The sequence below is a fragment of the Mustela putorius genome, unplaced genomic scaffold (genome assembly GCF_011764305.1).
Source record: "Mustela putorius furo isolate JIRA1106 unplaced genomic scaffold, ASM1176430v1.1 tig00003853_pilon_pilon_pilon, whole genome shotgun sequence".
In the NCBI taxonomy this organism is placed as follows: domain Eukaryota; kingdom Metazoa; phylum Chordata; class Mammalia; order Carnivora; family Mustelidae; genus Mustela; species Mustela putorius.
The window spans coordinates 30849960-30876701 of NW_025422005.1; the positions used below are offsets into that span (position 1 = coordinate 30849960).

General features: G+C 40.3%; 1 protein-coding gene across 2 annotated transcripts in view; it reads left to right on the plus strand.

The window, feature by feature from the left end:
* SMAP2 (small ArfGAP2) overlaps positions 1-22210 on the plus strand; it is a 46390-nt gene extending 24180 nt beyond the window's left edge. Inside the window, exons 2-10 of one of the 2 annotated variants that reach the window (XM_045064284.1) lie at positions 5443-5576; positions 6876-6961; positions 7950-8028; positions 11323-11409; positions 12417-12498; positions 13513-13622; positions 14438-14603; positions 15068-15384; positions 20834-22210. In XM_045064284.1, coding sequence (XP_044920219.1) covers positions 5443-5576; positions 6876-6961; positions 7950-8028; positions 11323-11409; positions 12417-12498; positions 13513-13622; positions 14438-14603; positions 15068-15384; positions 20834-20959 — 1187 coding nt within the window. In that variant the 3' untranslated portion in view covers positions 20960-22210. Of the gene's footprint in view, positions 1-5442; positions 5577-6609; positions 6746-6875; positions 6962-7949; positions 8029-11322; positions 11410-12416; positions 12499-13512; positions 13623-14437; positions 14604-15067; positions 15385-20833 lie in introns of those variants that run through there. The other variant, XM_045064285.1, reaches the window with a different exon arrangement.
* The last annotated feature ends 4532 nt before the right edge of the window (positions 22211-26742 follow it).

Sequence of the window (26742 nt, forward strand, 5' to 3'; positions counted from 1 at the left end):
GATAAAGTGTGGTATGACTTAGGAAAAAGCAAAAGGTAAATAAAATTTTGTAACGTTTAAAAAGTCCTGTCTTTTACTGATGTACACCAAATTATGTACAGATCAAATGGTATGATATTTGAGATTTGCCTCAAAATGTTCCAAGGTTGGGAGAAAGAGAAAGTGGTGGGAGTATAGCTGAAAAACCATTGGCCAGAGGTTTGTAATTGCAGAAGGTGGTAGTTAATTATACTCTGCTTTTGTGTGTTTGAAATTTTCTATAGTAAAATGCTAAAGCCAGAAGAAAGGGGCCAACGAAAGGTTCCTTTGAGGAAGAAACTTTACAGCTATGACCTTTGATATATATAGGAGTCGACCAGGCTGCAAGTGGTGGTATAGGGGTCAGGGAAAGAGCTTTTTAGGCAGTAGGGTCCACGTGTACAAAGGCCAAAAGCTCTATGTAAGGAGCATGTTGGTTTTTTGAGGAAATGAAAGAAGACTGGTATTGGAGTTGGGAAGCCGGGGAAGTGGGCATGGGCTAGATCACATAGACTTTGGAGACCATGTTAAGTATTTTGTTCTTTAATCCAACAGTGATAGTACAAAGTCTTTCACAGTTTTATACAGCTGAAAGATAAGGTTGCTTTTGCTTCTCTGAGAGTTCAAGCTGGCTGTTTTGTGGAAAATGGTTTTGATTTGGGGCTAGAGGGGAAGAGAACATAAAAATAAAAGTGGAGAGACATCAGGATGTTATTGCGCTAGTCCAGGAGATCTGGAGACTTCATATTAGAGAAATAGCATTGCCAACAAGAGAGAAGGGATTCTGAACTGAGAGATATTGTGGTCTTGGTGATAGCGTAGATATGGGGGATTGAGGGAGAAAGGTGTACATTTCTGACTGATACAGTTGAATGGATGGAATTGTAATTCACTAAGATCCTAAGAAGAATGGAGAAAGAACAGGTTTTGTGGCAAAGGATTGAGAGCTTAGTTTGGAATATGCCATTCAGAAAATTCGCTCCAGTTTACATTTTCACAGTTCTATGTGAGACCTGTGTCATGTTTGTATTCAGGGTTCTGATCTGTACAGATTTGAGTTTTAGAAAGATTATTCTTTCTAAAGAGGCCAGTTAGTCTGTGAGCTTTTTGAGTCAGGGAATCTTACCTGTACTGTGTCTGCCTTTGTATCCCTGTACCGAAGCAGAGTGTTGGCATATAGTAGGTACTCAGTAAATAATGTTCGAAGAATAAGTGCTTATAGGTGAGATAGGTTTAAGTAGAGATTGATAGACTTGGGAGTTTCCAGGATAGACTCAACAGGGCTTGGATGTAAAGATGGAAAAATTTTTTTTCTTCCTTGGCCTTTGGTGTTGAAGAGCTTTTCAGTTGCTCCAGGATGCTAGCAAGTCTCAGTATGTGTAGCCATCAATGTATCAGTGTGTTTTTCTTTTGCTCAGTATTTATTTGTTTAGAACTCCATAGGTTAGAGATCAGCAAGTTGTAATTATTATAATACTAGCTTCAAGCTATCTGTAACTGTAGTTTTTTCTCTCTCTGTTAACTTCTCAAGCCCAGAACCCTCTAAAAGCTAGCAGCTCTGGTGGTGGGGGAAGTTGTAGCAGCAAAGGAAATTTATAGCAGTAGTTGGTATGTAGAAGCTTTCCAGTAGTTGAATGTAAATAGGATTTACTTACATGCTTTCCATTTTACAAATGGAAACATAAGCCCTAAAAAGACTTGTCAGAACATATGCAACCACTCATTGTAAGCCCAGATTTCCCTGATCCTGAGGTGGTGCTTACCACAGTCAAATTCTTGACAGATCAACCAAATCCATATACTTTTAAATTTTTCACTGATTGCTTATTGCAGAGTGACTACATGTTAGTTTTTTTTTTTTTTTTAAAGATTTTATTTGTTGATTTGACAGACAGAGATCACAAGCAGACAGAGAGGCAGGCAGAGAGAGAGAGAGGGAAGCAGGCTCCCTGCTGAGCAGAGAGCGCAATGCGGAACTCGATCCCAGGACCCTGAGATCATGACCTGAGCCGAAGGCAGCGGCTCAACCCACTGAGCCACCCAGGCGCCCCTAGTTTTAATACTACTTAATGCTTCTGGAACCTGCTCTTCGGGGCCTGTGAAGTATGTTCACTTAGCCATGACCTTGTTCTTGTGTTGTGCTAACTACTACCAGTTTATATCGCTTCTCTATCCTGTTTGCTTTTAAAATGGTTGATAGTATTGCCTCTCAGAGTCCCTTTCCATTTTCAACTTGGAAAGGGGTATCTTTTGTTATTTCCTGCTTTGTTGCCATGACCAATGTGTACTGAACAATTGTTTTTATCTTTGGAAGTTTACCAGATTTAAGTAGGCTGGCCTTGTTGCAGCAACCCCAGGTACTGTGGAATCCAAGTCTGTCAGGTTGACAGTTTGGGGCCTATGTATGTGTGGTGAATACATGTGTGGGCACAAAGGCAGGGTGGGGGAGTACAGCAGAGAAGGGGAATAGGTGGAGGTTTAGATAGTATATTTTCAAGGAATATTTTCAGGGAGATAAAGGAATCTGCTTATAAAATTTCATGTTTTGTAGAATATTTGAAATTGGATCCAGGGTAAATTTTTTCTTTCAGATGTTTAGTCAGTCAGTTTTGGTTCTGACATTTTAAGACCAGAACTCATATTTCTGTCTAAAAAGAAGCGTTCTGTGGTGTTGCATAGAGTGTTGGTATATGCATATTAATGAGTTAACTAGCCTTTACAGGGAAGATGGTGAATGGGAAATGGGTACTGGAAATCTCATTCTATACCATGTTATTACATGTAGCTCTCTTATATTATCATCCCTCTGTATTCTGTGAGGTACGCATTTTATAGATGATGAAACTGAGGCTTAGCAAGTTTAAGTATCTCTCTGAAGGTCATGCAGCTAATTATTAATGGAGCTAACATTTAAATCTAAGCTTTTTCTGGCTGCAAAAATTGTACTTTAAAATAAAAGATTTTATTTATTTATTTGACAGAGAGAGATCACAAGTGCAGAGAGGCAGGAAGCGGGGTGGGGGACGGGAGAAGCAGGCTCCTTGCTGAGCAGAGAGCCGGATGCGGGGCTCGATCCCAGGTCCCTGAGATCATGACCTGAGCTGAAAGCAGAGGCCCAACCCACTGAGCCACCCAGGCGCCCCCAAAATTGTACTTTTAATAACAGCATTTTCCTGCCTTTTCAGATGTATAAAGTAACCTTCATCTTTTGTGTTTTCCTCTTCTCCAGTTTCCTAATCTTTTATGGTGCATGTAGTTACTGACTAATCAATCTAGTGGCTTAAAACTAAAGGAGGCTGAGTGAGCTACAACTGTCACTGTTCCACTGGGAAAAGGTTGTGGACAGATGTGGGAGGGGATCAGAGGAGGCGGTCTGACTTTTCATGAAAATAGTATTGCCTGCATTTCTGTACTCAGGCCTTGTTAGTGGCTCCATAGTATCAGGTCTTGGCCTTGTGTTCCTCAGAGGCAAAGAGACTTTACATACTCTATAATGGGATCTGGAGAAATTCCACAGCTGTGACAGTGGCTTAGAGGATTGGGGATCAGCATCTGTGGACTTAGGGCCTGGAAGCAAACAGCGTAACATTCCACAGCTAACTTTTAGTTAGTGGCTTCTGGTTGTTGTTAGTAAACAAATATATTTTAACTATCTCGTGATGCGTTCTAGAATCTGGAGCAAAGAGAAAATGGTAAAGAAACACAAAATATTAGCTTTTGGTCCCGTTTTTAATCCCCTATAACTTAAATCATACACCTATATTCCTTTATGAAAACTGTAGCCCAGTGTAGACACACAAACCCAGAGAAACCTCATTTCTATCTGTTGGGGCCTTTCATTTTGTTTTTATATAGTTCCCCACCAGTGAAAGATGTGTGTTCATCATTTGCATGTATTAGCTGTGTGGCAGACCCTCTGTGCAAATCCATTTAGGGATTTCAAGTGGCTGAAGTTCTTTTCAGAAGATAAATCTGAGCCTATCAAGATAGTTGCAATAAGAAGGTACTGGGATAAAATTTCAGGCAGAGAACACCACCTGGTGGTTATAGGGAGGATTGGAGCTTTCTGTATTTATGGTAGTTGCCATAGTATCTGAATATTAAAAAAATTACATTCTTTTTTATAATAATTGTGAATTCAGATTTCTAAGAATAATTTTTTGCCATACAGTTCTAGCATTGTTCCATTAAAGTGGCTCTCAGAACCTGCAGACTAACCAAGTAATTGTCTGGCAGAATTGAAGTCCAGTGCCCTTGGCTCTTCTAACAGATCCTGTTTATCTCTGTAAAGAATCATTTGGTGTCTTTTCATTCTTTATTGCAACCTCTAACTTTGGTATCATGCTTATTTTATATGGTAAACCTCTGCCTAGTGGAATGATGGAGAAGGAAACATTAGTGACTTTTCAGTAGTTTTTTGGCAGGTATCATATAAAAGCAAGTTGTTTTTTTCCTGCTTAAAAACTATGAAGAGGAGTTTGATGATTTTCCAGAGTGATTAATAGAATGAGCAAAGTTGGCAAGGGGTGGGAGATTATATAAGTTTTTTATTAAAATGTATACCTGAGATTTCTTTTTTATTGAAGTAAGCATCTTTGTTATTTGACAGTCTTGAATCGAGAGAGTTCTGTAGTTAGGTAAAGTGGGGACATCAGCTCAAGGGGAGAAGATCCTATTAAGTTAATCAGGATGCATATTTTATAGGCCTGGTGGGGAGGGGAAGATAAACAAAGTTTTAAATTTCAGGCTGAGACTTGGGCTGGCTTGGCATGTCTGTATCTTTTTTCCTGGTAGGAAAACTGAATCCAGGCCTGACAATCATTGAAAAGTTTCTTGAGAGAAGGCTATTCATGCAAGATACTAAATGGAATGTGATGTGACTTTGCACTGTTCTCCTGGGATACTTTTTTATATGAGTAACAGTGTTATAACATCTGCATTTTAGCAATCATATTCTCAAATACTGTAAAAAGCTGCTCCATATATACATGCCACATACTATATAATTCCACTCACATGAAATATCCAGAATTGGCAAATCTATAGAGACAGAGAGATATGTGGTTCCCAGGGTCTGGTGGGAGGAATTGAGAGGAAATAAGGGGTGCCTTTTAATGGGTTTGTGATTTCTTTTGGGGGAGATGAAAATGTTTTGCAGCTAAATAGTGATAATGGTTGCATAACTGTGTGAATATACTAAAAAAACCACAGTACGGTATCTTTAAATTTAAACTAAACTTAAAAAAAAAAAAAAGGCACTGATCCTTGGAGGAGTGAACAAAACCATTAAAAAAAGGTGAATGTGGTAACGGTTCCCTCCTTTATGTTCTAGCAGAAATGTTGTCTGATAATCTAAGTATTCCCACTTGGGCCTTGAATATTGTTTTAATTTATGTTTTATTGCCCTGTTCCTGACCTTCACAGGGCCACGATGGGCCTCCTGGAACATTGGTGTCTTCATCTGCATTCGATGTGCTGGAATCCACAGGAATCTGGGGGTGCACATATCCAGGGTAAAATCAGTTAACCTCGACCAGTGGACTCAAGAACAGATTCAGGTACTTACATAGCCCAACAGTGAGTCAGCTGTTCCCATATTTCCATGTAATAGTAGTTCCATATGAATTTCAATCATACGGGGCACAAGGGTGAAGATGAAAAATTTAGTTGTGAAACACTTATGTCAGATTCTTACACCTTAAGAGAACATTCTTACTCTTTCTATTTAAGATATAAGTTATTCTACCCATATTTTACCTCCTTCAAAACCCAAAGTCTGTGGTCTAGGACCCCATGGTTATGCCCCCAAGGTATAAAGGGCGATCTTTGGATTATTTTTTAAGGCCCCTGGGATGTGCAGATCTAACATTTGTAGTTTTAGATAGTCGTGCGTACCTGCATGTGCACGCATGTGCATGCGCACACACACACACACACAGACACACACACATACTCCAACTTACAGACATATTTTATTGCTAAAATATGTGTGTGAATCTTGCTTGCTGTTAGGTTGGTGGGCTGGGAGTAAGACACTTATGTTGGTGAGTCTCGCTGGCTTAAGATCTGCAGCTCTATGTAGCTTCATTCTTCTCTGTTCTCTTCCCACATCAAAACTTTTAGAAGTAATTAAAACTTTTTTCCTTTTTTTAGGGGGGTGGGAGTGGGAAGAAAGGATCCAAAGAAAATAGTTGCTACAGTTGGTGGTGGAAATAAGAGGTTTTCTTAACCAGAAAAGGCTTTAGAAATTACTTTAGACTGCTTTTATAGAGTCATCAAAGTCTAAAAGATTATTTGTATTTTTCAGTTACACTTTACTATATCTAATGAAGGAAATTACATGCCATGGAGGTAGTTGGGAATTTGAAGATAAAAAATTCAGGGATTTACCCCTCACAAGTGTTAAGGAATCTATTTAAAAGGCCTAATGGGAAGCACATGTCTTGGTAATAAAGCTGAATAGGTTAATTAACAGTATAAACTCAGAATTCTAGTTATTACTCAATTATTGCCTGCCTGATTACATACTGATTATTGCTTATCAAGTAGACATTTTAATTGGTAGTTGCGTGTCTTGAGATTTCAAATGGGGTCTTGAATTATTATTGAATTAAATATATCTTGTCAGATTTTTCAATAAAAAGCACGAAGGGTGTGTTTGTGATGGACAATCATGGAGGCAAATGATCGGCACTGGTGTGGAGAGAATCATGGATGGGAAATCAGGGTATGAGCATGGATCTTGTTCTGCCACCATCGGGTTGATTCTTCAGTTGTAAAATGCTGCAGTTGGGCAAAAAGTTTTTCAAGTCTTTCCTCACCTGACATTCCATGTTTCTACATCTTTTTGATTGCAGTGCATGCAGGAGATGGGAAATGGAAAGGCAAACCGACTTTATGAAGCCTACCTTCCTGAGACTTTTCGGCGACCTCAAATAGACCCGTATCTTTTCTGGAGTGACTTAGAAGGCTGACTGGTATTTTGGTGTTTTGGGAGAGTCACATAAGACTTAAGCCCCTTGATCTGACTGGGCCATCTCTATGTGGTGTAGTCAAAGTCTTGCTTTTTTCTCTCCTGCCACCAACACATACAAAAAGCATATTTATACTTTCTAATATTGGAATGGTGCTGCCACATGGAGAAGACTCATTTGGGAATTAAGACTGCAGTGGCTCACTGTGAATTCTCCCATAAAGTGACATCTCTGATAGTTTTTGAATCTTTGAAACTATTGTGTGCCAAAAAGAATAGATTACTGTGCTGTATTGAATCAGCAAAACTACCATTCATTCTTAATGCCTTTGCTGTGTCCTCTGTGAAAGAATGAACTGTTATTAACCAGTTAATCAATAACTTTCTTCCCCCATCCCCTCAACAGGGCGTAGCACTCACTCACAAAACCAAATGTCATAAAGGCAGTGCTTCTCAAAATGTGGTTTGTAGACTGTCTTTTTAGAGTTTGCTTTTTGCTGGGTGTGGGTGGAACCTGTTAAAATGCAGATTTGGGCCCTGCAGAAGAGACACTAATCAGAATCTGGTCGTGACATACAGGGCTTATAGTTTTAAGGGGCACTCCAGGTGCCTTTGTATAAGGCCTTTGACCCAGGGGCTTTAAAATAGATAATTGGCTGCTTTACCTGTATTCTAGAAGAGCCTCAGGTTCCTCTGATGTCAGTATGAAGATTAATCCCATTTGCTGCTATTATTATCCTGAAGGAAAATCATAGGAAATGGTGATTCCCTGCAGTAACCATGAAGGAAGCATTTTAAGGTTGTGGTCAGGGAAACTGCATGTGAAGAAACAGGAGCCATATGGAGAAACGGGGCAGGAGGGAAAGAGGAGGACAACATTCTGTTGAATACAGATCGACCTGTTAGAGTCAGACAATGGGAAAGATTTGTTTGATTTAACCTTAATAAGCTTTTGCAGAGCTGTCGAGGGATTTATTCGAGATAAATACGAGAAGAAGAAATACATGGACCGAAGTTTGGACATCAATGCTTTTAGGGTTGGTTATAAATCTTTCAAGCCTTGTTCAAAATAAGTAATTTGCTTACAAATCAGGCTGGGGAAGAATTTAAGAGCTACTGAAATACTCCAAAATCACACACACAAAAAAAAAAAAAAAATAGAAAAAAGCTAATTATTGAATCAAGGCCACAAGATATCATGGAGCAGACTTCCATATCAGGGACAGACAGGGCAAACCATCAGTGAGTTCTTTGTCTTGATCTGTATTTAGGCGTCAATGATTCCCAGTTCCAAATTATTCCTTCAGATGGAGATGTTGGGCATACTAGTAATATGTCTGTGTATCTATGTGTATAAATGTCTGTGTATATATGTATTTTTTTCTGTAAATGAAGTCAACAAAATTAACTAAATCACCAAAGTTTTCTTCAGTGTGACCAGTGTGTATTACCAGTGTGTTGATGGACACGGTGGGACCCTGTTCCCGAAAAGGGTTTTAGAAGGAGACTACCAGTTGCCAAGCTCACTTTCCATCCTAGGCATTTGGTTAGAATCTGAAGCACAGTGTAACTAGGACAAGAATAACATACAGGTGAAATACAAAAGGTTTCTTGAAGAAGGAAAGGTGCCTGACTAGTGACAACTAAAGAGGAACCAGTATGACAACCTAAAAAAGCCTTTGATAAACTCTATAGTAAATTTGCTTAGGAATAATTGACTATTTCTTTAGCTTCAGAAGTATAGCTGGATTCTCCAGCTCTAACGTAAGTCCAATTTATCATCTTCCAGTTTTGTATTTTAATGGAGGATATACAGGACTCTAAGCCCTTCCAGGTAATTTAAAGTCAAACTAATTGGAATCTGCCCCAGATTGATCTTTTGGGTTTTGTGAAAAGGGGCATCAACTAGCAGGTGAGTTTCAATGTAGGCAAGTAAGTGCAGGGTAATATATTTAGTTAGGTGAAGATAATTCCTTCTCAACTTAGTATGAGGGACTCTTACTTCATAGTTATCCAGAATCTGTCATAACTGTTCTGTGAAAGAATCAACCCAGTGTAGAGCCACAGCTTGGATGGCATCATAAAAAAAGAGTTTGGAACCAAAGGACACACATTTCCTTTGATTTGTAGAAAACTGGTCTGTCTGCTCAGTGCTGTTCATTGTACCGAAAGATATGAAATCAGATGAGGTCAGAGCTGAGTATCTGAGATAATCCAGATGATAGGGGAGGAGGGAAGAGTTGCTATATGAAGATAGTGTTCATGCAGATTTACGTTGCTGGTGTACCATACCCATGCAAACAGCCTGTTTTACTCACTGAATGTTTTCACTTAGGAAAGAAATACCTTCTTTTTACCAAAAAGCTCTTCCAAGAATTTTTATTTGATGTACTTAGTTTTTGAAAATATTCTTGTGAAGATTTATATGCCAAGAATTAATATTTGCTAAGTGAAGGCAGGTAATAGTCAAATTGAAAAAAAGTGGCCTTGTTAGAGTATTATTTTTAAATGGACAGATAAAGTATTTTTCACTTCAAGAAATAAAGTGTTCTGTATTAAAGCACTACATCATGTATGAAACAGACATAGCCACATGTGTTCTTTGTGGTTATAATATCATATTACAGATAATAAGAAAATTAAAGTGGAAAATCCATGCCTACCTTTATCATCTTTACCAGTGATGATCACCTTGGTGTGTTCCCTCTTTTTTTGTAGTTACTTTTAGGAGGCACAATTATAATAGTTATATAAATTGTCTACTATTTTCATTCAGTGTAGCATATTATGTATTTTTATGTTTCTTATATAATGTTCATAACTTAATTGTTACATCCTTCAGTGAGTTACTAGATCAGTATATTCTATATCACAGACAATGTAGAAGACAAGAAAGGTTGTTTAAATGTTTCTTCAGCATAAATAATTCTGGGATGAACTTCTTGGTGCATAAGGTTATATTTCTACATTTTGGATTATTTTCTTAAGATACATTACAAGATATGGTATTATCTAGGTCAAAGGGCTTCAGTATTTGTCTCTTTTTAGTTTTGCTAATATACTTTCCAGAAGTTGCACTGTTTTATGCTGTCTTCTAGGCATTGTAGAAGAGTGCTAGTTTTACTTGTTCCCTATCAACCCTATTATTATTGAGATCGTTCTCCCCTCAAGAAAGTATTTTATTTTATTTCTTTTATTTATTTATTTGATAGACAGAGATCACAAGTAGGCAGAGAGGCAGGCGGGGTGTGGGGTGGGGGTGGAGGCAGGCTCTCTGCTGAGCAGAGAGCCTCATGTGGGGCTCGATCCAGGACCCTGGGATCATGACCTGAGCTGAAGGCGGAGGCTTTAACCCACTGAATAGTTTTTTGAATGCACTTCCTCTTATAAGTCCGTGTTCTCAAGTTTGCTCTGAGGTTCTGTTCTGCATTTAGGTATTTATTTGATGTTAAAAATGAGACCAATACATTATAATCTATGAAAGAATTATGAAACTGCCTCTGGAAGTAACGAAAACTGAGAGACTTTCTAACCTCTTACTTTTGATGTGCTTTTTTTTCCAGGCAACTCTTTCAGGACCCCCTAAAAGGGATATTTTAATCCCTTTGCTTTTTTTTTCCCCCCCTTCGGCCTTATATCCTTAATTTTTTGTTTTCCTAATATTTAAGCTTGAAATTACAGTTTATTTTCTGATTTTAAAAAGAGGAGACTAACATTGAGAGGATTTATGATTGAATTAGAATCACAAAGGATGGGGTGCCTGGGTGGCTCAGTGGGTTAAGCCTCTGCTTTTGGCTCAGGTCATGATCTCAGGGTCCTGGGATCGAGTCCCACATCAGGCTCTCTGCTCAGCAGGGAGCCTGCTTCCTCCTCTCTCTCTGCCTGCCTCTCTTCCTGCTTGGTCTCTCTCTGTCAAATAAATACATAAAATCTTTTAAAAAAAAATCACAAAGGATGTATGTTAGGTAAGATGAACACAAATTTATTTACTGGTGTACCAAAATGAGGGGGACCCCTCAAAGCATGAGTAAGTTAAACTTGGGTCACAAAGGGGCAACAAACTGGTGAAACGTTTTTAACTTCTGTAGGTAACCTGGACTCGCATTTCAGGAGTCATAGGTGAGTTAGAACAAGGAGGCACTTAGTGAAAGATGCCTCTTACAGCGTTGAGGCTACTGTGGTACAAAGAAACCCCCATGTTTGTCAGACTCCTGCTTCAGATTCAACAGGAATATTTTCTGTCCTTTTTGCACATTTGGAATTACAATTTGTCTAACTATTGGTCACCGTGGGGCCTGTGTTCTTTGTCTTGTTTTGTTAAATCATTACAGAAAGAAAAAGATGACAAGTGGAAACGAGGAAGTGAACCAGCTCCAGAGAAAAAAATGGAACCTGTTGTTTTTGAGAAAGTTAAAATGGTAAGTGGGAAAGTCTTCACACTGGGATGGCCTGGGGTTTGTGTATATGCGGAGGGGAGGGGAAGGAGGCCTTTTGGTGGGTGGGGTGGGCTTAAGAGCATTCTGCACCATTTTACTTGGAACCAGAGGGTTCCACATTTAGATTAGATTGCCTGGTGCCATTTCTGATGCTTTCCCATTGCCTTGTTGCCTAATCTGCTCTGTGACTTTTCTCTTTGGGGCCAGTGAGGGGTTTGGGACGGCATCTGCCCCATCTGAGCTAGAGGCACGTTCCATGTGTGATACCTCCCGAGCAGATGCTCTCTGCATCCTCTCTCATTAGACGCTCTCTACCTCATTTTCCTGTTGCGGTTAAGAACAGTCCAGAAGCTGGGCTGTACCGATCCATTTTAATCCTCTTCCTGTATTCTTGCTCTATCATCTTGAAGTAGACACCTTTCTTTTTTTCACAGGACATTGTGGCTATAGTAGTGGATACTCTAATGTAAGAGCTTGGAATCTTGGGAGAGAGGACTTTTTACTGTTTGCTTAAGGAAGAGTCTTTGATTGTCATTCTGAATCGCACTGTCTGCAGAACACAGTCATTAATGATACGGGCAGAGTGAATTAGGTAATCTTTAAACTGATCTCCCTTTTGGTATTAAAGTTTTTCTAATCACTGGGAGATTTTTTGGCTCTGGGCTTTTATACCCTCAGATACCTACCTTTATTCTTGGATTTTTCTGGGGCCCAAACCTGCTATTTTTGTAGGATCTTCTGATCTGTGGTTGTCTTGGTTTCAGAAAGCCAGACAAGCACAGATGATATCTTTTTCACTTTAGGTTTGGTTTATGCACCTACACTTCCTGACTTGATTCTTTCACCTGACACTTCCTGAGTTTTCTTTCTTTGGAACTCTGAATAAGGGCAGCCGTACCACAAGAACACCTGTGGCTTTACAGTGACGAAGGGAAAAAAGCGTTCAAAAACACCTGCTTATTTCTTTCTTTAACATATTTTCACCTTAGCCACAGAAAAAAGAAGATCCACAGCTACCTCGGAAAAGCTCCCCGAAATCCTCAGCCCCTGTCATGGATTTGTTGGGCCTTGGTAAGAGCCAGACTTTCCCACTCCCATACTCTTACATATTATGATGAATTCTCTGTCATCCTGGGAAGATAGATAGTGATGGGATTCTTTACTTTGTGTCTTCATCACTAAGATGGTTCTTTCATGTTTTTCCTGTTGTTTCACCTCTCAGCAGTCATTCTAAGAAGTGTTTACACTTTTCAGAGCAATAGTATAGCGTAGTGGTTTGGAGTCGGAGTCCCATCTCTGCAACTTACTATATGTGTGACCCTGGGTAGTTTACTTAACCTCTGAACATTAATTTCCTAATCTGTGTCATAAGGATGATAACCGTCTCTATTTCAGAAGTGTTGTTGGGAGGATTCAATGAGATCGTTCCTCTCAAGCTCTTTGCCCCTTGCCTGGCATGAACTAAGTATTCAGTAAACGTTAGCAAGTTTCACTAAACCAGCTCCCATGAGCCATGCCCCCATCCCTCTCACTTTCAGGTGCAGTGTGTTTCTGAGATGGCCTTATTAGCCTTGTGGTTATTTTTCTCCAAACCTTTGAAACCCTGAACTAGTGGTCTGCCCCTTTCAGAAATAGAACCTATTCTTTACCCTTCACAGATCTCATGGCTGTACTTTGGTTTCAGTGCATTTCTGCTAATTTAGGTTATGGGCTATTTAGGTTTATAATTTCTATACCTTCCATTTATCTCTGAAAAAGAGAGAAAAGCTACGCAGCTGTTCCCCTCAAATAGCCAGAAGGGAGCCAGCCAGCCCCTTTGCTAGGGGGCTAATAAAGCCTTCAGGTCTGGGTTTCTGCTGCCCCTTCCCAGATAGCTGGGCTCCAGCCTTCTCCAGCATGCTCCGGGGAAGGTAAGGTGAGGCCTTTTTTGAAATGCTACATCCAAACTAGATGGTGTCCAAAGCCTAGATTTCCAGGTCCCTGATGGAGCATATAGGTTTTCTCTGTGCACTTTGTATCTAGAGTAGAAGGAAGTCATGGGCTTAATGAGCAGTGCTACAGTTGAGCTTTGCTATCTCTTTCCAGATGCTCCTGTGTCCTGCTCCATGGCAAATAGTAAGACCAGCAATACCCTAGAGAAGGATTTAGATCTTCTGGCTTCTGTTCCATCACCCTCTTCTTCAGTTTCCAGAAAGGTGAGTCATGTGGATGCCTTAGGATTAAGGAACATTCTGAAAAGGATAATTTTGATAAAATGGAACCAAGTCATACTTCTGTGGTGGAGTTGGAATTAATTAATTAATTAATTAGCTTTCTTAATTCTTGATTCTTCCCTTAAACCTTGTGCCATCTTTGTTACAGCCTAGGGTTACTACTCATTCCCTTTTGTCTCCTGCCCAAAAAAAGTGGGTCCTTTGAGTGGGCTTCTGTTGAAGGTGTGTCTCACTTTAAAGGCTGATACTTCAGGTCAGCTCCCCAGCATGGAGGTTACTGCCAGAGAATTTGTAGGTGTGAAAGACTTGAAACTGTTAATGGCTACCATTGGTGGACTACCTGCTTATGACCAGGCACAGTGCTAAGTGATTTTGTATACCTGTTTGCGTATTTCTTTTATAACTTAAAATATTTACCACAGCCCTGCAAAATGGGTATTTTATAGATGAGAAAACATTAATTCAGAAAATTTATGACTAGCCTCTTGTTATGCAACTAGTAAGTGGCTGCGCTGGGATCTAAACTCAGTTCTCTATGGCTGCATCATTTGTAGGTTGATTTTTGTTTGTTTTTCACCGAATCACTTGTTCAACTGTGGAATAAAGAATTGCACCAGAGCTTATCTATCAGGTGTTTTTAATATTTGTGTGGTAGAAACGTTAGGAAGCTATTAACTTGCCCATGAATTCTTATTGCAGATGTAGAAGCAGCAGAGAAATGAGGGCGGTCCTTACCGAGACTTCTGTGAGGACCATTCCAATTCTCCCCTCTTCCCCTGCCCTCTCTTTGCCCTAAGGTTGTAGGTTCCATGCCAACTGCAGGGAGTGCCGGCTCTGTTCCTGAAAACCTGAACCTGTTTCCAGAGCCAGGGAGCAAATCAGAAGAAACAGGCAAGAAACAGCTCTCTAAAGACTCCATCCTTTCACTGTATGGATCCCAGACACCTCAGCTGCCTGCCCAAGGTAGATGTCACGGGGATGATGGCATTATGCCAGACAGAGACATGGGGACTTACACACAGAAATTATTTGTTGTAATAGGGTGTAGTTGCCTTGGGGGCGCAGGACATTATACCCTAAACAGGCCTGAACATGACATTCCTTGTGAGGTTATGAAGTGTCAGCAGGTAGATATTAATGTAACTCAGAACCATACTTTTGTGGGGTCTGGAGTCCCACTGCTGTAAAGTCTGACTCAGGGTCTGGACCTGGACCCTGAAAGGAAAGTGGCTAGGTCAGCAGTCTGCTGGTAAGCCACCTCAAGTCTTGTAGGGAATCTCACTGTTCTGCTGTGTAAAAGAGCATTCTAGGTTGAGTAGAAATGCTACTCATAAATTTTAGCTGGCAAGGAGGAAGTAGCCAGTGAGCTTGGACTGACTTGGTGTACTTTGCTCTTAAACGGTTCTCTGTTTATGTTTTCTTGGCAGCAATGTTCATGGCTCCAGCTCAGATGGCATATCCCACAGCCTACCCCAGCTTCCCTGGGGTCACCCCTCCCAGCAGCATCATGGGGAGCATGATGCCCCCACCAGTAGGCATGGTAGCGCAGCCAGGAGCTTCTGGGATGGTTGCCCCCATGGCCGTGCCTGCAGGCTATATGGGCGGCATGCAGGCTTCAATGATGGGCGTGCCAAATGGAATGATGACCCCCCAGCAGGCTGGCTACATGGCAGGCATGGCAGCTGTGCCCCAGACTATGTATGGGGTTCAGCCCGCTCAGCAGTTGCAGTGGAACCTAACTCAGGTAAGCTACCCCATTTTCCTTGGGACAAGAGTTTGGAGCCTCCCTCAGGGCTGTCTCACGTCACCTCTCCCTTATGAACCCTTTGAACCCTTATAACGTGAACGAGATAATGCGAGACATTCTTAGGTTTGCCACCCTCCCCCACCCTTTTTATTCCTAGAAGGTCTACCTAACATCAGACTTTCTGAGGAGTTCTGGGTTGTTGTAGAATGAGGATAATTGCCTCAGTCTAAATTTCTCCACACAACTCCTCAAAACAAGAATTTAAAAAAAACCTGTATAGGTAAATAAGGAATGCAAATAAAACCACTCATAACTTATGACTGCCACATCTAGTAGATGGTATACTGCAAACTTCACATTACATGGCAATAAACACCCAAATCCAGCAGAGCCAGCATCAGAGAGGCTATGTGGAAAGAGGGGGGGGGGAGCAGAGGGCTGGAGGTGACAGAACATAGACAAATCACCCCCTGGAAGGAAGACTTATAAGATTAGAGGGATGATGAGAGGAGGTCTGAGACTTGCCAGTTAGAACTCTGGTTATGTGGGTCTTGAAATATATAAGGTTAAAGGTGGTAGCTCTGGAAAAGCATTTCTTCTAAGTAATGGGGTTGACTTAGAATCTTAAGCAGGGTCCATGCCCAGTGTGGAGCCTGACTCAGGACTTGATCTTAAAACCCTCAGATCATGACCTGAGCCAAAACTTAGAGTTCGATGCTTAACAGACTGAGCCACCCAGGAATCCCCTGTGGGAGTGACTTAGAAAGGAGAGGCACTCTTTGGGGACCTGGTAGTGAAGGGAAACTAAGAAATGAGAAGTGGAAAAAGGGAATCACAAAATGAGAAGATAAACCATCTTCTCCCTTCCTTCCAAATAATTTCACTATACCAACAGAAGAGGGCACTCTTGAACTAAGAAACCTAGTAAGCCTCCCTGAACTCTCACACCCATTTATTATTCCTGATTTCAGAAAAATAAGGCACTACAAAACAAATAGAAAGTGGCAGGTCACATTTATACAAACTATTACTAGAAGAAAATAGAAAATGAAAATCGAAACATACCAAGAAATGAAAATTCTCCACCCGAAACAACCATGAACAGAAGAAAACTGTTAACAAACCACCAGCCTGAATGAGATGTCCTTTAACACTTGAAGGCAAAACAGCTTGAATCAGAAATATAAAAACTCAGAACCAAAATGGACAAAAACTGGAATTTATGAAATGAAACTTTCCAGCATTCAGGAAAGAAATCGAAGAGACACAATTATCTTAGAAATAAAGTCTGAATTACAAGTTAACCAAAGGAGAATAGATTCAACTGAAAATATACTTGGCATTGAAGAAAGGCATAACACAGGTCAGAGAATGGAAACTAAATATAGGAAGCAGGAAAATAAATCTAAGAGAAGGTAAAATAGAAACTAAACAAAGAAGGCCTAACATAAATATATTTGGAGACGCCAAAGAAGAAAAACTAAATAGTGGAGCAGAATTAATATATTTAAATCTGTAATACAAGAAAACGTCCTATAAATAAAAGAATACAATATTGAAAGAACCCACTGTGTAAAAGTTGACCCAGAATGGTCAACTATAACATATATCCTGGTAAACTTTCAGATTTTATGGAACAAGAAAAATTCTCAGGGCTCCAATACTCTCTTTACCTCCCATCCCCCCAGATCTGCCATTTTTTATGAGACTGACTCAGGACCTTAGATCTGCCATTTTTTAAAGACAAAAAGAACACTCAGCTTGACATTAGACTTCTAACTGCAACATAAAAAACAGACAACAATGGGAGTAATATTTTCAAGATGCATACATGTGAGACAAGTATTTCACAGCCAGACAAGCAATCCTTCAAGGATTGAGGCTATTTTTAAAAAATCTTGAGGGGCGCCTGGGTGGCTCAGTGGGGTAAGCTGCTGCCTTCAGCTCAGGTCATGATCTCAGGGTCCTGGGATCGAGCCCCGCATCGGGCTCTCTGCTCAGCAGGGAGCCTGCTTCCTCCTCTCTCTGTGCCTGCCTCTCTGCCTGCTTGTGATCTCTCTCTGTCAAATAAATAAATAAAATCTTTTAAAAAAAATCTTGAATATGCAAGAAATCAGAGAATATCATACGTGTAAGTCTTCCCTGTGGAATGTACCAGAAGATAAGCTTCATCCATCTAAGAGATGAGTGGGGACATTTTGGCAAAAGGACTGATGGTGAATATATGTTTTACTCAGAACAAACAATGGTAACAGGAGGAGAAGGTAAAAAGGAGAAGGTAGGATAAATTGATTTTTGCATAGGAAATAGGTGGAAGTTGAAGGGTGTAATAAGCTGACGTGTCAAATGGAAGAAGCTTGATTACAGAATAAAGGAAGCAAAAGATAGAAGTTATTAGTATAAAGTTAACCACTAGAACAAAAAATGAAACTTTATAAATACCAGAGGAATACTCTACAACAAAATGGAGTACGTAGACTATGAAGTACAGCAAAACACAGTAAAAAGGTAACATGATAGAATTAAGACCAAACGGCAGTCATATCAACAGGTAGCTCTTTTATGAAAAGAAAAAGATGTTTGGCTTACAAAGCAATGCCTAATTTTACACTGGATACAAAAATATCCACTGAAACAAAGTGATTCAAAGTCTGAAAACCAAGAGATGGGCAAAAAGAGGTATTATTGGAGCAGCATGTGTGCCCACACGTATGCGTGCACACACTGTCTTTCTCAGGTTTGGGTGACAATGTTTACCTGCTGTATAAGAACTACTTTCTTGTTTTCCTTTCTCTGTAGTCTGGAATCGTTTATATAGGTCTTTGGAGATTGGGTAGAATTCCCCAATTGTGTAGAATGCAATTGTGTGGACCTTTGTTTAGTAATTTAATAGCATTCTCTCTTTGTTCTTTAAAAGTCAGTTTTGGAACTTGTGGTCTCTGTCTGTCAAATAAATAAATAAAGTCTTATTAAAAAAAAAAGTTTTGGAAAACTCTGTTTACCTAGATTAAGGGTAATTACCTATCTAGATTACCTAGATCTGGGGTTTCAAATTCATTTATCAAAGGTTAAGCCAAGCAGTCTGTTTCATGATTTTTTTTGAAAGTTTCCTCTTTCAATGGTTATTTCTTTCTCCCTTGTCCTGTCTTATTTGGTATGTTTGTGGTTTCCTTCCCTCTTGCCATTTCTATTAGGCTAACTAGTGGCCTATTTTGTTAATTATACATATACATATATTTTAAAACCCCACAGGATTTTGTTTTATTTAGTCTAAATTTTTTCTTTGCTTGTTTTTGACTTCAATTTATGGTTTATCTTTATTATTTCCTTTTATAGGCTGCCTTTTGACTTACTCTGATCTTCTTTTTCTAGCTTTCATAGTTGGGATTTTAATTCACTATTTTCAGTCCTTCATGTTTATTTGTATAAGTAATGAAGTGCTATGAAACTGTTGAGAATATGTCAGGACACATGAGCCAACTTCTAGAGGTTCCAACTGTCCAAATATGGGACAGTTTGAACATCAAAAGGAATGACACTGATGGATTATAACACTAAAGGAAAAGAAATCCATGGGTCTATAGTGATATATTTTTTGAAATGGGTGTGGGAAAGAGGGAAGGAAAGCCTTCTTTACAGAGAAGAATGGCAACTAGTAATTGTAGAAAGAATGGGATATTCACATATTCTCACAGAAATACCCTTTAGATTACTTACTAATTACAACAACAACAAAAACCCCTGAAAACCTCACAGTTGATAGTACCCTAGTAGAGTGCTCAAACGTAAGATTACCAACAGTGGGACAAATGAACATCATGTGCTTCTTGGTGTCTTGTACTGAGAAGGACATGATATCACTTCCATAGAATTTTTTGCCAAAAATGTTTAACTTGGATCCAATCTTGAGAAAATGTGAGGTAAAACCAAGTTGAAGGATTTTCTGCAAAGTAACTGGCCTGGATTTCGAAAACGTCAAGAAAGAAAAAGTGGTGGGGGAACTGTTCTATATTAAAGGAGACTACAGAGATATGAAAATGAAATGTAACCTATGTTAGAGTATTGTGATCATATTCAATTTTTGTATTGTGAGTTTAGGAAAGTGTTCTTTCTTATGAGCTGCCTCCTGGCTTACTAATTGGTGAAATGTCAGGACATCTGCTGTTTTCAGTGCTCATCAAAAATGTACACATAGGGCACCTGGGTGGCTCAGTTGGTTAAGCAACTGCCTTCAGCACAGATCAAGATACCGGAGTCTCAGGATCAAGTCCTGCATCAGACTCCCAGCTCCAAGGGGAATCTGCTTCTTCCTTTGACCTTCTCCCGTCTCACATGCTCTCTCTCTCTCTCTCAAATAAATAAATAAAAATCTTAAAAAAATTTTTTTAAAACAAAAATTTTTTAAAATGTGCACACACACACACACACACACACACACACACACATATATATATATATATATATATATATATATATATGTACAAAGGTCCTATACAAGATATGCAGAGCTCAGAAAATAAAACAAGGTGTTAACAATTGTGAATTTAAGGAAGGATATGTGGGTTCCATTATATTGTTCTTTCTATTTTTCTATAAACTTGAGGTGTTTTTTTCTTTTTTTTTTTTGTTTTTTTTTTAAGTTGATGGCAGGAAAATAGCCCTTCTCCTCAAGAAAAGAACTTACACAAAAACGTACCGGTCTTGGGAGATTTAAAGCATTTTTCTTGATAAATAGTTTCCTTGATAAATAGTTTTCTCTCTTCACTGCAGAGGCCAGTCTTTCAGTCTCATTCATAAAGAGGTCCTAGCCCTGGCCAGACCTTATTCCACTGGTTCTTTTCTCCCTCACACATTGAAGACCCATTGGCTTTTTCTTCTTTCTTTCTTTCTTTCTTTCTTTCTTTCTTTCTTTTCTTTCTTTCTTTCTCTTTTTTCTTTCTTTCTCTTTTTTCTTGCCTGCCTTTGTTCATTCTAAACAGCCCAGTTCTTTTTTCCTTTTCTCTCAGCTTGAGCACACACAAGCACTTCCCCTGGCACTGACAGTCATGACTCTGCTGGAGATAAGACAGGAGCGCTGTTGTGGGGGCTCGGCTGCATACTCTCGGGGCTGGCAAGTTCACAATAGGCCCCTTCTTTTTAGGATGAGAGACTAGAAAGGAAAAAGAGAATAACGTCTCATGCTGCTTTTATGTTGGCTAGCTCCAGGACTGCTTTCCCTCTCTGAGCATTAATCTCTGTCAGCATCTCCCTTCTGGGAAGTCCTTATTTACGTGATCTGGAGCCCTCAAAATGGTCTATTAAGGCTCAGGGCAGATCTGTACCATAACAATTTCCCTTTGTCTCATTCAACCCCTCCCTGTAGACTGAAGGACTCCTACCCTGCCTTTTTGCAGTAATTGGCTGCATGCCCACAGCTGGGTCTGAAAGTCTCCTCTCTCCCTTTCAGATGACCCAGCAGATGGCTGGGATGAACTTCTGTGGAGCCCACGGCATGCTGACCTATGGACAGTCGATGAGCGGCGGAAATGGACAGGCAGCAAATCAGACTCTCAGCCCTCAGATGTGGAAATAAAAACAAAACACCTGTATGGCTCCCACTCTCCTCAGCCCTCTCCCTCCCGGTTTTCCTCTTTCCCCAACTCCCCCGTCCCATCCCTTTTTCCTACCTCTCTGTTTGGTTTAGAAATTGCTCAATCTGTCATTTGGGGTTTGGCATTCTGCCCAGCCCAGCCACTTCCTGGACATGCAGACCTCTCTGTTGCTTTATGTTGTATGTGTCAGCTCGCCATCCTGACTTCCTCTGCAGCCTCAACCCCAGTCCTCTCCTGGCACCAGCACCTTAGGAATTGTTGGCAGAAGGCACTTAAACTGTGGGAGAAAGGTGCACACCTTTGAGTACCTTTCCCCTGAGGTTAAACCTCCTGTCAGACTCTCAGAAAGGTCTGGAGGTGTTGTCTTTTAGGCAAAGAGGGGAGGGTTTAGAGGTACTTCTGTATGTGTTGCTAGGCTGTTTCTACATGTTTGAAATTTTGGTTGAAGAGGGAGATATCATGCTCCCATAATTTATGGGAATGAAGAAAGTACTGAAATCAAATTAAATACTCCTTGGGTCTTAGATCACGTTGGCCCTAGCCCTGGGCTGAGGCAAACCCCCTCCTGTGGGGATGAGCAAAAATATTACTCTACTTTGCCCTGAATTGCTTTCTGGATCTGAGGCTTCAGGACTTACTGCTTCAGTCAGCCTTTATAAGCACCAAAGACTTCACAAAGGTCCCACACAAGAACACACCCCTGCCCCACCTCCATCCTACATGCAGTGGGATCTGGCTCTATGGCTGGAGGACCAGCCCCTCCAGTGGGAATGCAGAGCTTAATGTGTGTACTGTGTGTGTGTGTGTGTGTGTGTGTGTGTGTGTATTTCACCTCCCACTCTTTCCCCATCTGCTCTGGGTGTTTTTGTTTTTGTTTGAGGTTTACACAGAGAGGAGTTAATTTATCAATAGCCTGAAACTGTTGCCACTTTTTCGTATAGTTAAAAAAAAAAATTGCAATCTCACACACAGCTCCCTTCCTCCTCCCCCACCCTCCTGATCTGCCAATCACCCTTTCATGCCTGTGTATCCCAGGCCTCTCTGTTTCCCCACCTCCTCCAGGTGTGTGAAGCAGAGAGCCTGGACAGCTTTCCTGTCAGTCATTGTTCACCCTACTTGAAAATTAAAACAAGAAAACTTTGCTTAAGAGATTTCACCTGTGGGAACCACAATTCCTGGTTGCCTTTCTCCTGTGTATGTGTAAATTCCTTAATAAATATTGCAGGGAAGGACCCTTTGCTTGGCTGTTAATGTGTGTCACTCATGGAGGAGGGTGAGTTGCATCTTGGTTTCCTGCTTTCCAGTCGTAGTTCCTCCCACTTCCTAGATTTTCAAAAATTTTATATTGGGAATGCCCAAGGACCAGGCCCAGGCTCAAGCAGTCAGAGAAGGGACCTTTGTCCTTTGCCCAGTGGTGTCTGGAGTTGTGAGCTGAGGAAACTGTGGATATCTGCTCCTGCTAGCGCCTCAGAACATCGGAACTAGAAGTCCTTTTCTCCCCCACCAGATAGAGAAGCTGAGACCCACCTCCTTTCCTCCCTCCCTCCCTTCTTTCCTTTGAGTACACCTTTTCAATATTTCAGAGGTAAATGAGAGGATAGCTCAGTGACAAAGGAAGTAAGCTCTGGATCTGGCTGCCAAAATTCATGTCCCTTTCTGTGCAAGCTACTGAACCCTTGGGTTTCAGTGTAAAATGGAGCCTAATGGTCATATTTATGGTCAAATGAAGCAATTCCTGTGGTACATTCTGCACAGTATCAGACCCTTAGCATTTGACTGTTAACAAGTATCATGTGCGAGACCTGTGTTGGGCATTCATTCAACAAATATTTAATAAGTGTTTTTACAGTCTGCCAAACACTGTCACAGGCTCTGGAATAAAGCAGTGAATCAATACTTAGCAATTTCATGGGATGTATGGGTAGGACAGACAATAAACAAGTAAATAAACTTTAATTTCAGATACAAGATAAGATGAGTAAAGGGGAGAGTGTGGTTGTGGGACCTCTAAGATGGAGTAGTCAGGAAGTTACATTTGAACTGAGACCTGACTAAGCAGCCACTTGTGTGGAGATCTGGAAAAAGAATAGAGCAAGTGTAAATGTTTTCTCTGGAAATTGTTTGGCTGGAGGAATCAGTCTGGGAGTCATCAGGGTGTGGATGCTAAATAAAGCCATGAGATCAGATGAAATACCTAAGGAGAAAGCATAGGGAGAAGAGGACTCTGCTTTGGGGGCCCATCAGCTTTTAGAATTTGGGAAGAACAGTTGAGGAAAAATGGATCTGACATAGTTCCTGCTCTTAAGAAGCTCACAGTCTCATGGGGCAACAGACGTAGAATTGCTTAGATGGCGTGTTATGGGAGCCAAGGGGCCTCTAGCCGAGTCAGGGAACCTCTCTAAGGATGAGGGCATTGAGTTGAGTCCCAAAGGAGAGGTATTAGTTAACCACCAGGTTGGATGGGAATAGAGAGAAGAACATCTCAGGCAGTAGTACCCTGTGAACAAAAACTGAGACACCTACAAGAGCACAGCTCATTTGGGGAAGTACAAGCAATGCAATGTTTGTAAGGTCTGGCGTGAGATGGTATGGGGAGAGATGAGACTGAGGTGTGGCCAGCCCAGACCATGGGCGCGTCCTATACCCTCGGAGGGAGTTTGGCCTTAGTGTTATGAATGGTGGAGGGACATGGTCAGAGTTGAGTTTTAGGCAGCTCACCCTTGCATTGCAGTGAACAGTGTGTTTGAGGGATCAAGACCAGACTTAGGGGAGCAGAGAGATGGCAAAAGCTGAACTAGGGCCATGGCAGGTGGGGGGAGGAGGGGTGGAGTGGCTCAAAGTAGGTTTTTGAGCTGCTTATGAGGCATGGGAGATGCTAAAAGGCGTTCCACAAAAATGTTGAAATAAGTCTGGGAAAGACTGCATGTTCTATCACCTCTTGTGCATCTCGAATATAATATCCACATAGTAATGGCTCTGGAAAGTCCCGTGGTAAAGACTTCAAAAAAAAAAAACCAAAAAACAAAACCAACAATAGATTTTATTTAAGGCAGTTTTAGGCTCACAGCAAAATGGAGTGGAAAGTACAGAGAGTTCCCATATGCCCCCTGTTCCCCATTCCCACAGCTTCCTTCACTACTGGTATTCTGTGCCACAGTGGTACAAATCCTCTGTGCTCTGCCTATTCATTCCTCCCTCTTCTCTAGCCCCTGGCAACCACCGAGTTACACACACACACATATATACTTTGTTTTGTTTTGTTTTTTTAACTGTCTCCATAGTTTTTTCAGAATGTCATGTAATTGGAGTCATGGAATATGTAGCGTTTTCAGATTGGCTAATTTCACTTAGAAATATGCATTTAAGATTCTTCCATGTTTCTTTGTGGTTTGAGAGCTCATTTCTTTGGAGCAATGAATAGTATTTCATTGTCTGGATATACCATGTTTTATCAATTACTGACAGACATCTTGGTTGCTTCCAAGTTTTGGCAATTGTAAAGTTGGTGTAAACATTCAAGTGCAGGTTTTTGTGTGGGCACAACTTTCCCAGTCATTCGGGTAAATAGTATGGAGTATGATCACTGGATCATATATCAAGAGTATGATTACTTTTGTAAGAAGCTGCCAACCTCTCTTCCAAAGTGGCTGAACTATGTTGCATTCCCATCAGCAATGAATGAGAGTTCCTATTGCTCTGCAGTCTCGTCAGCATCTAGTGCTGTCAGTATTTTTAATTTTGGCCATTCTAATAAGTGCATAGTGGTATGTCATTGTTTTAGTGTGCAGTCCCCTAGTTCAATATGTTGAACATATTTTCAGATGCTTTCTTTGCATCTGTATACCTTCCTTAGTGAGGTGTCTGTTGAGGTCTTTGCTTATTTTAAAAATCAGGTTGTTTTCTTAGTGTTGAGTTATAAAAGTTTAACAGTCCTTTTTCAGAGGTGTGTTTTGTTTTGAAATAGTTTCTCCCAGACTGTGGCTTGCCTTCTCATTCTTTTGAGTAAAGACCCCTTTTTTGTGTGTGTGGTTTTCTGGCATTTACCAAGATTTATTTTTCCATGAAATTCATTTTTTTCTGGAATACCTCAACCATAGAATATTATTTGGGAAAAACAAGCAGAAAAAGTATTTTAGGAAGTAGAATGGGGGTGAGATGTGGGATGGAAGGAGAGAAAGGAATCAAATCTCCCATGTTCCTAAGCGTGGGTGAGAAAGAATTTACAGGAGGAGAAGCTGACTTTCCCCTCTCAGAGGGTGGATGTAGGAAATTAGAAGTTTGGTTTTAGGCATGTTGAATTTGCAGTGCCTGTAATATATCCAGGTTTGGTTGACCAGCTAGAAATGGATTTGAGTCTGAGGTTTGTTCAAGGAAGAAGCTAAGATGGAGAAATGAACTTGAGAGTCAGCCCCATGGAAGTGGTAATTGACGCCATGGGAGTGGAGGGGGTCATATAGGATGAATTTTTAAAATCTTGGGGAAAGTACTAATTTCTAATCAAGGTTAAGGAGGAAAGCCCCAAGAAGGAGAGGAGGTGGTATGGGAATGAGGAGGAGGAGCAATTAAGAAAAGCAAAGCAAAACAGAAAACTCCAAGAAAGGGCAGTGTTAAGGAACCCTAGGGACTAGAACATCAGGGAGGGATGATTACAAATATCAAGTTAGTAGGAAAATCCATTGAGATACAGACTGATAAAAGGACTACTGAATTCAGCATTTGAAAACTTCTGCAGGAGCAGTTTTAGTGGAATGGTAGGTTGAAGAGTGCATTGAAGGAGTTGAAAAAGTAGAGAAACAGGCTCTATTCAGTTAAATATACATGTTAGGTTTTAAGGGTTACTCTTAAGAATAGAAATAGAGTGTAAATCACCAATCAATGAAGAGGGAACCTTAGAATAAGACAATGCAAATAAACAAAAATATCAAGCCTCTCCCTCAAGCTTCAGACAGTAAGAAGAAAAAATAAGCATAGAGAGGTGCCTGGGTGGCTCAGTTGGTTAAGCATCCAACCCTTGGTTTCAAATCAGGTGTTGATCTCAGGGTCGTGAGATTGAGCCCCAGGTTGGCTCCGTGCTCAGGCATGGAGTCTGCTTGAGATTCTTTCCCTTTCCTCCCTCTGTCCCTCTGCCCACTCACACACGCTTGCACATGCATGCTTTCTCACTCTCAAATCTTTCTTAAAAAGTAAACATAAAAGTGGAACAAATAGAAATAAAAATGCAATAAATGGGCTATTAAAGATATTGAGATAGATTGGATAATTAAAATCCATTCTCTGGCATCCTAGACCTTTCTTCTAAGACCACTTTCCTTCAACTGAAGTATATCCTTTGAAGTTCCTTTAGTGAAGGTCTCTTTGAGTCTTGCCTGAAGTATAAGAATAGGAAAATGTTTAAAATAAAAGAATGGAAAAGGAAAGAGCAGGCAAATAATCAAAAGTCAGCAGGGATCAGTTTATTGACTTTAAGACAGCATTATTAGAAACAGGATTTCTATGTAATAATTAAAGGTTCAATTCAAAAGGAAAATATTATTCTAAACCAGTATGCATTTTTAAGGCCTCAAAGAAAAGCAAAAATTTATAGAATTTCAAGGAGAAAGAGACAATCTACCATCAGTGCATAAAACAAGCTCCACCAGGCTTTTTTTTTTTTTTTTTTTTTTTTTTTGTAGACTCCCAGTAGAGTCTAATGCAAAGGACTTAAAAGAGCATGATGATTTTGGAAGAAACAAACATTTGGAGAGACAATACTACCAGATTTTAA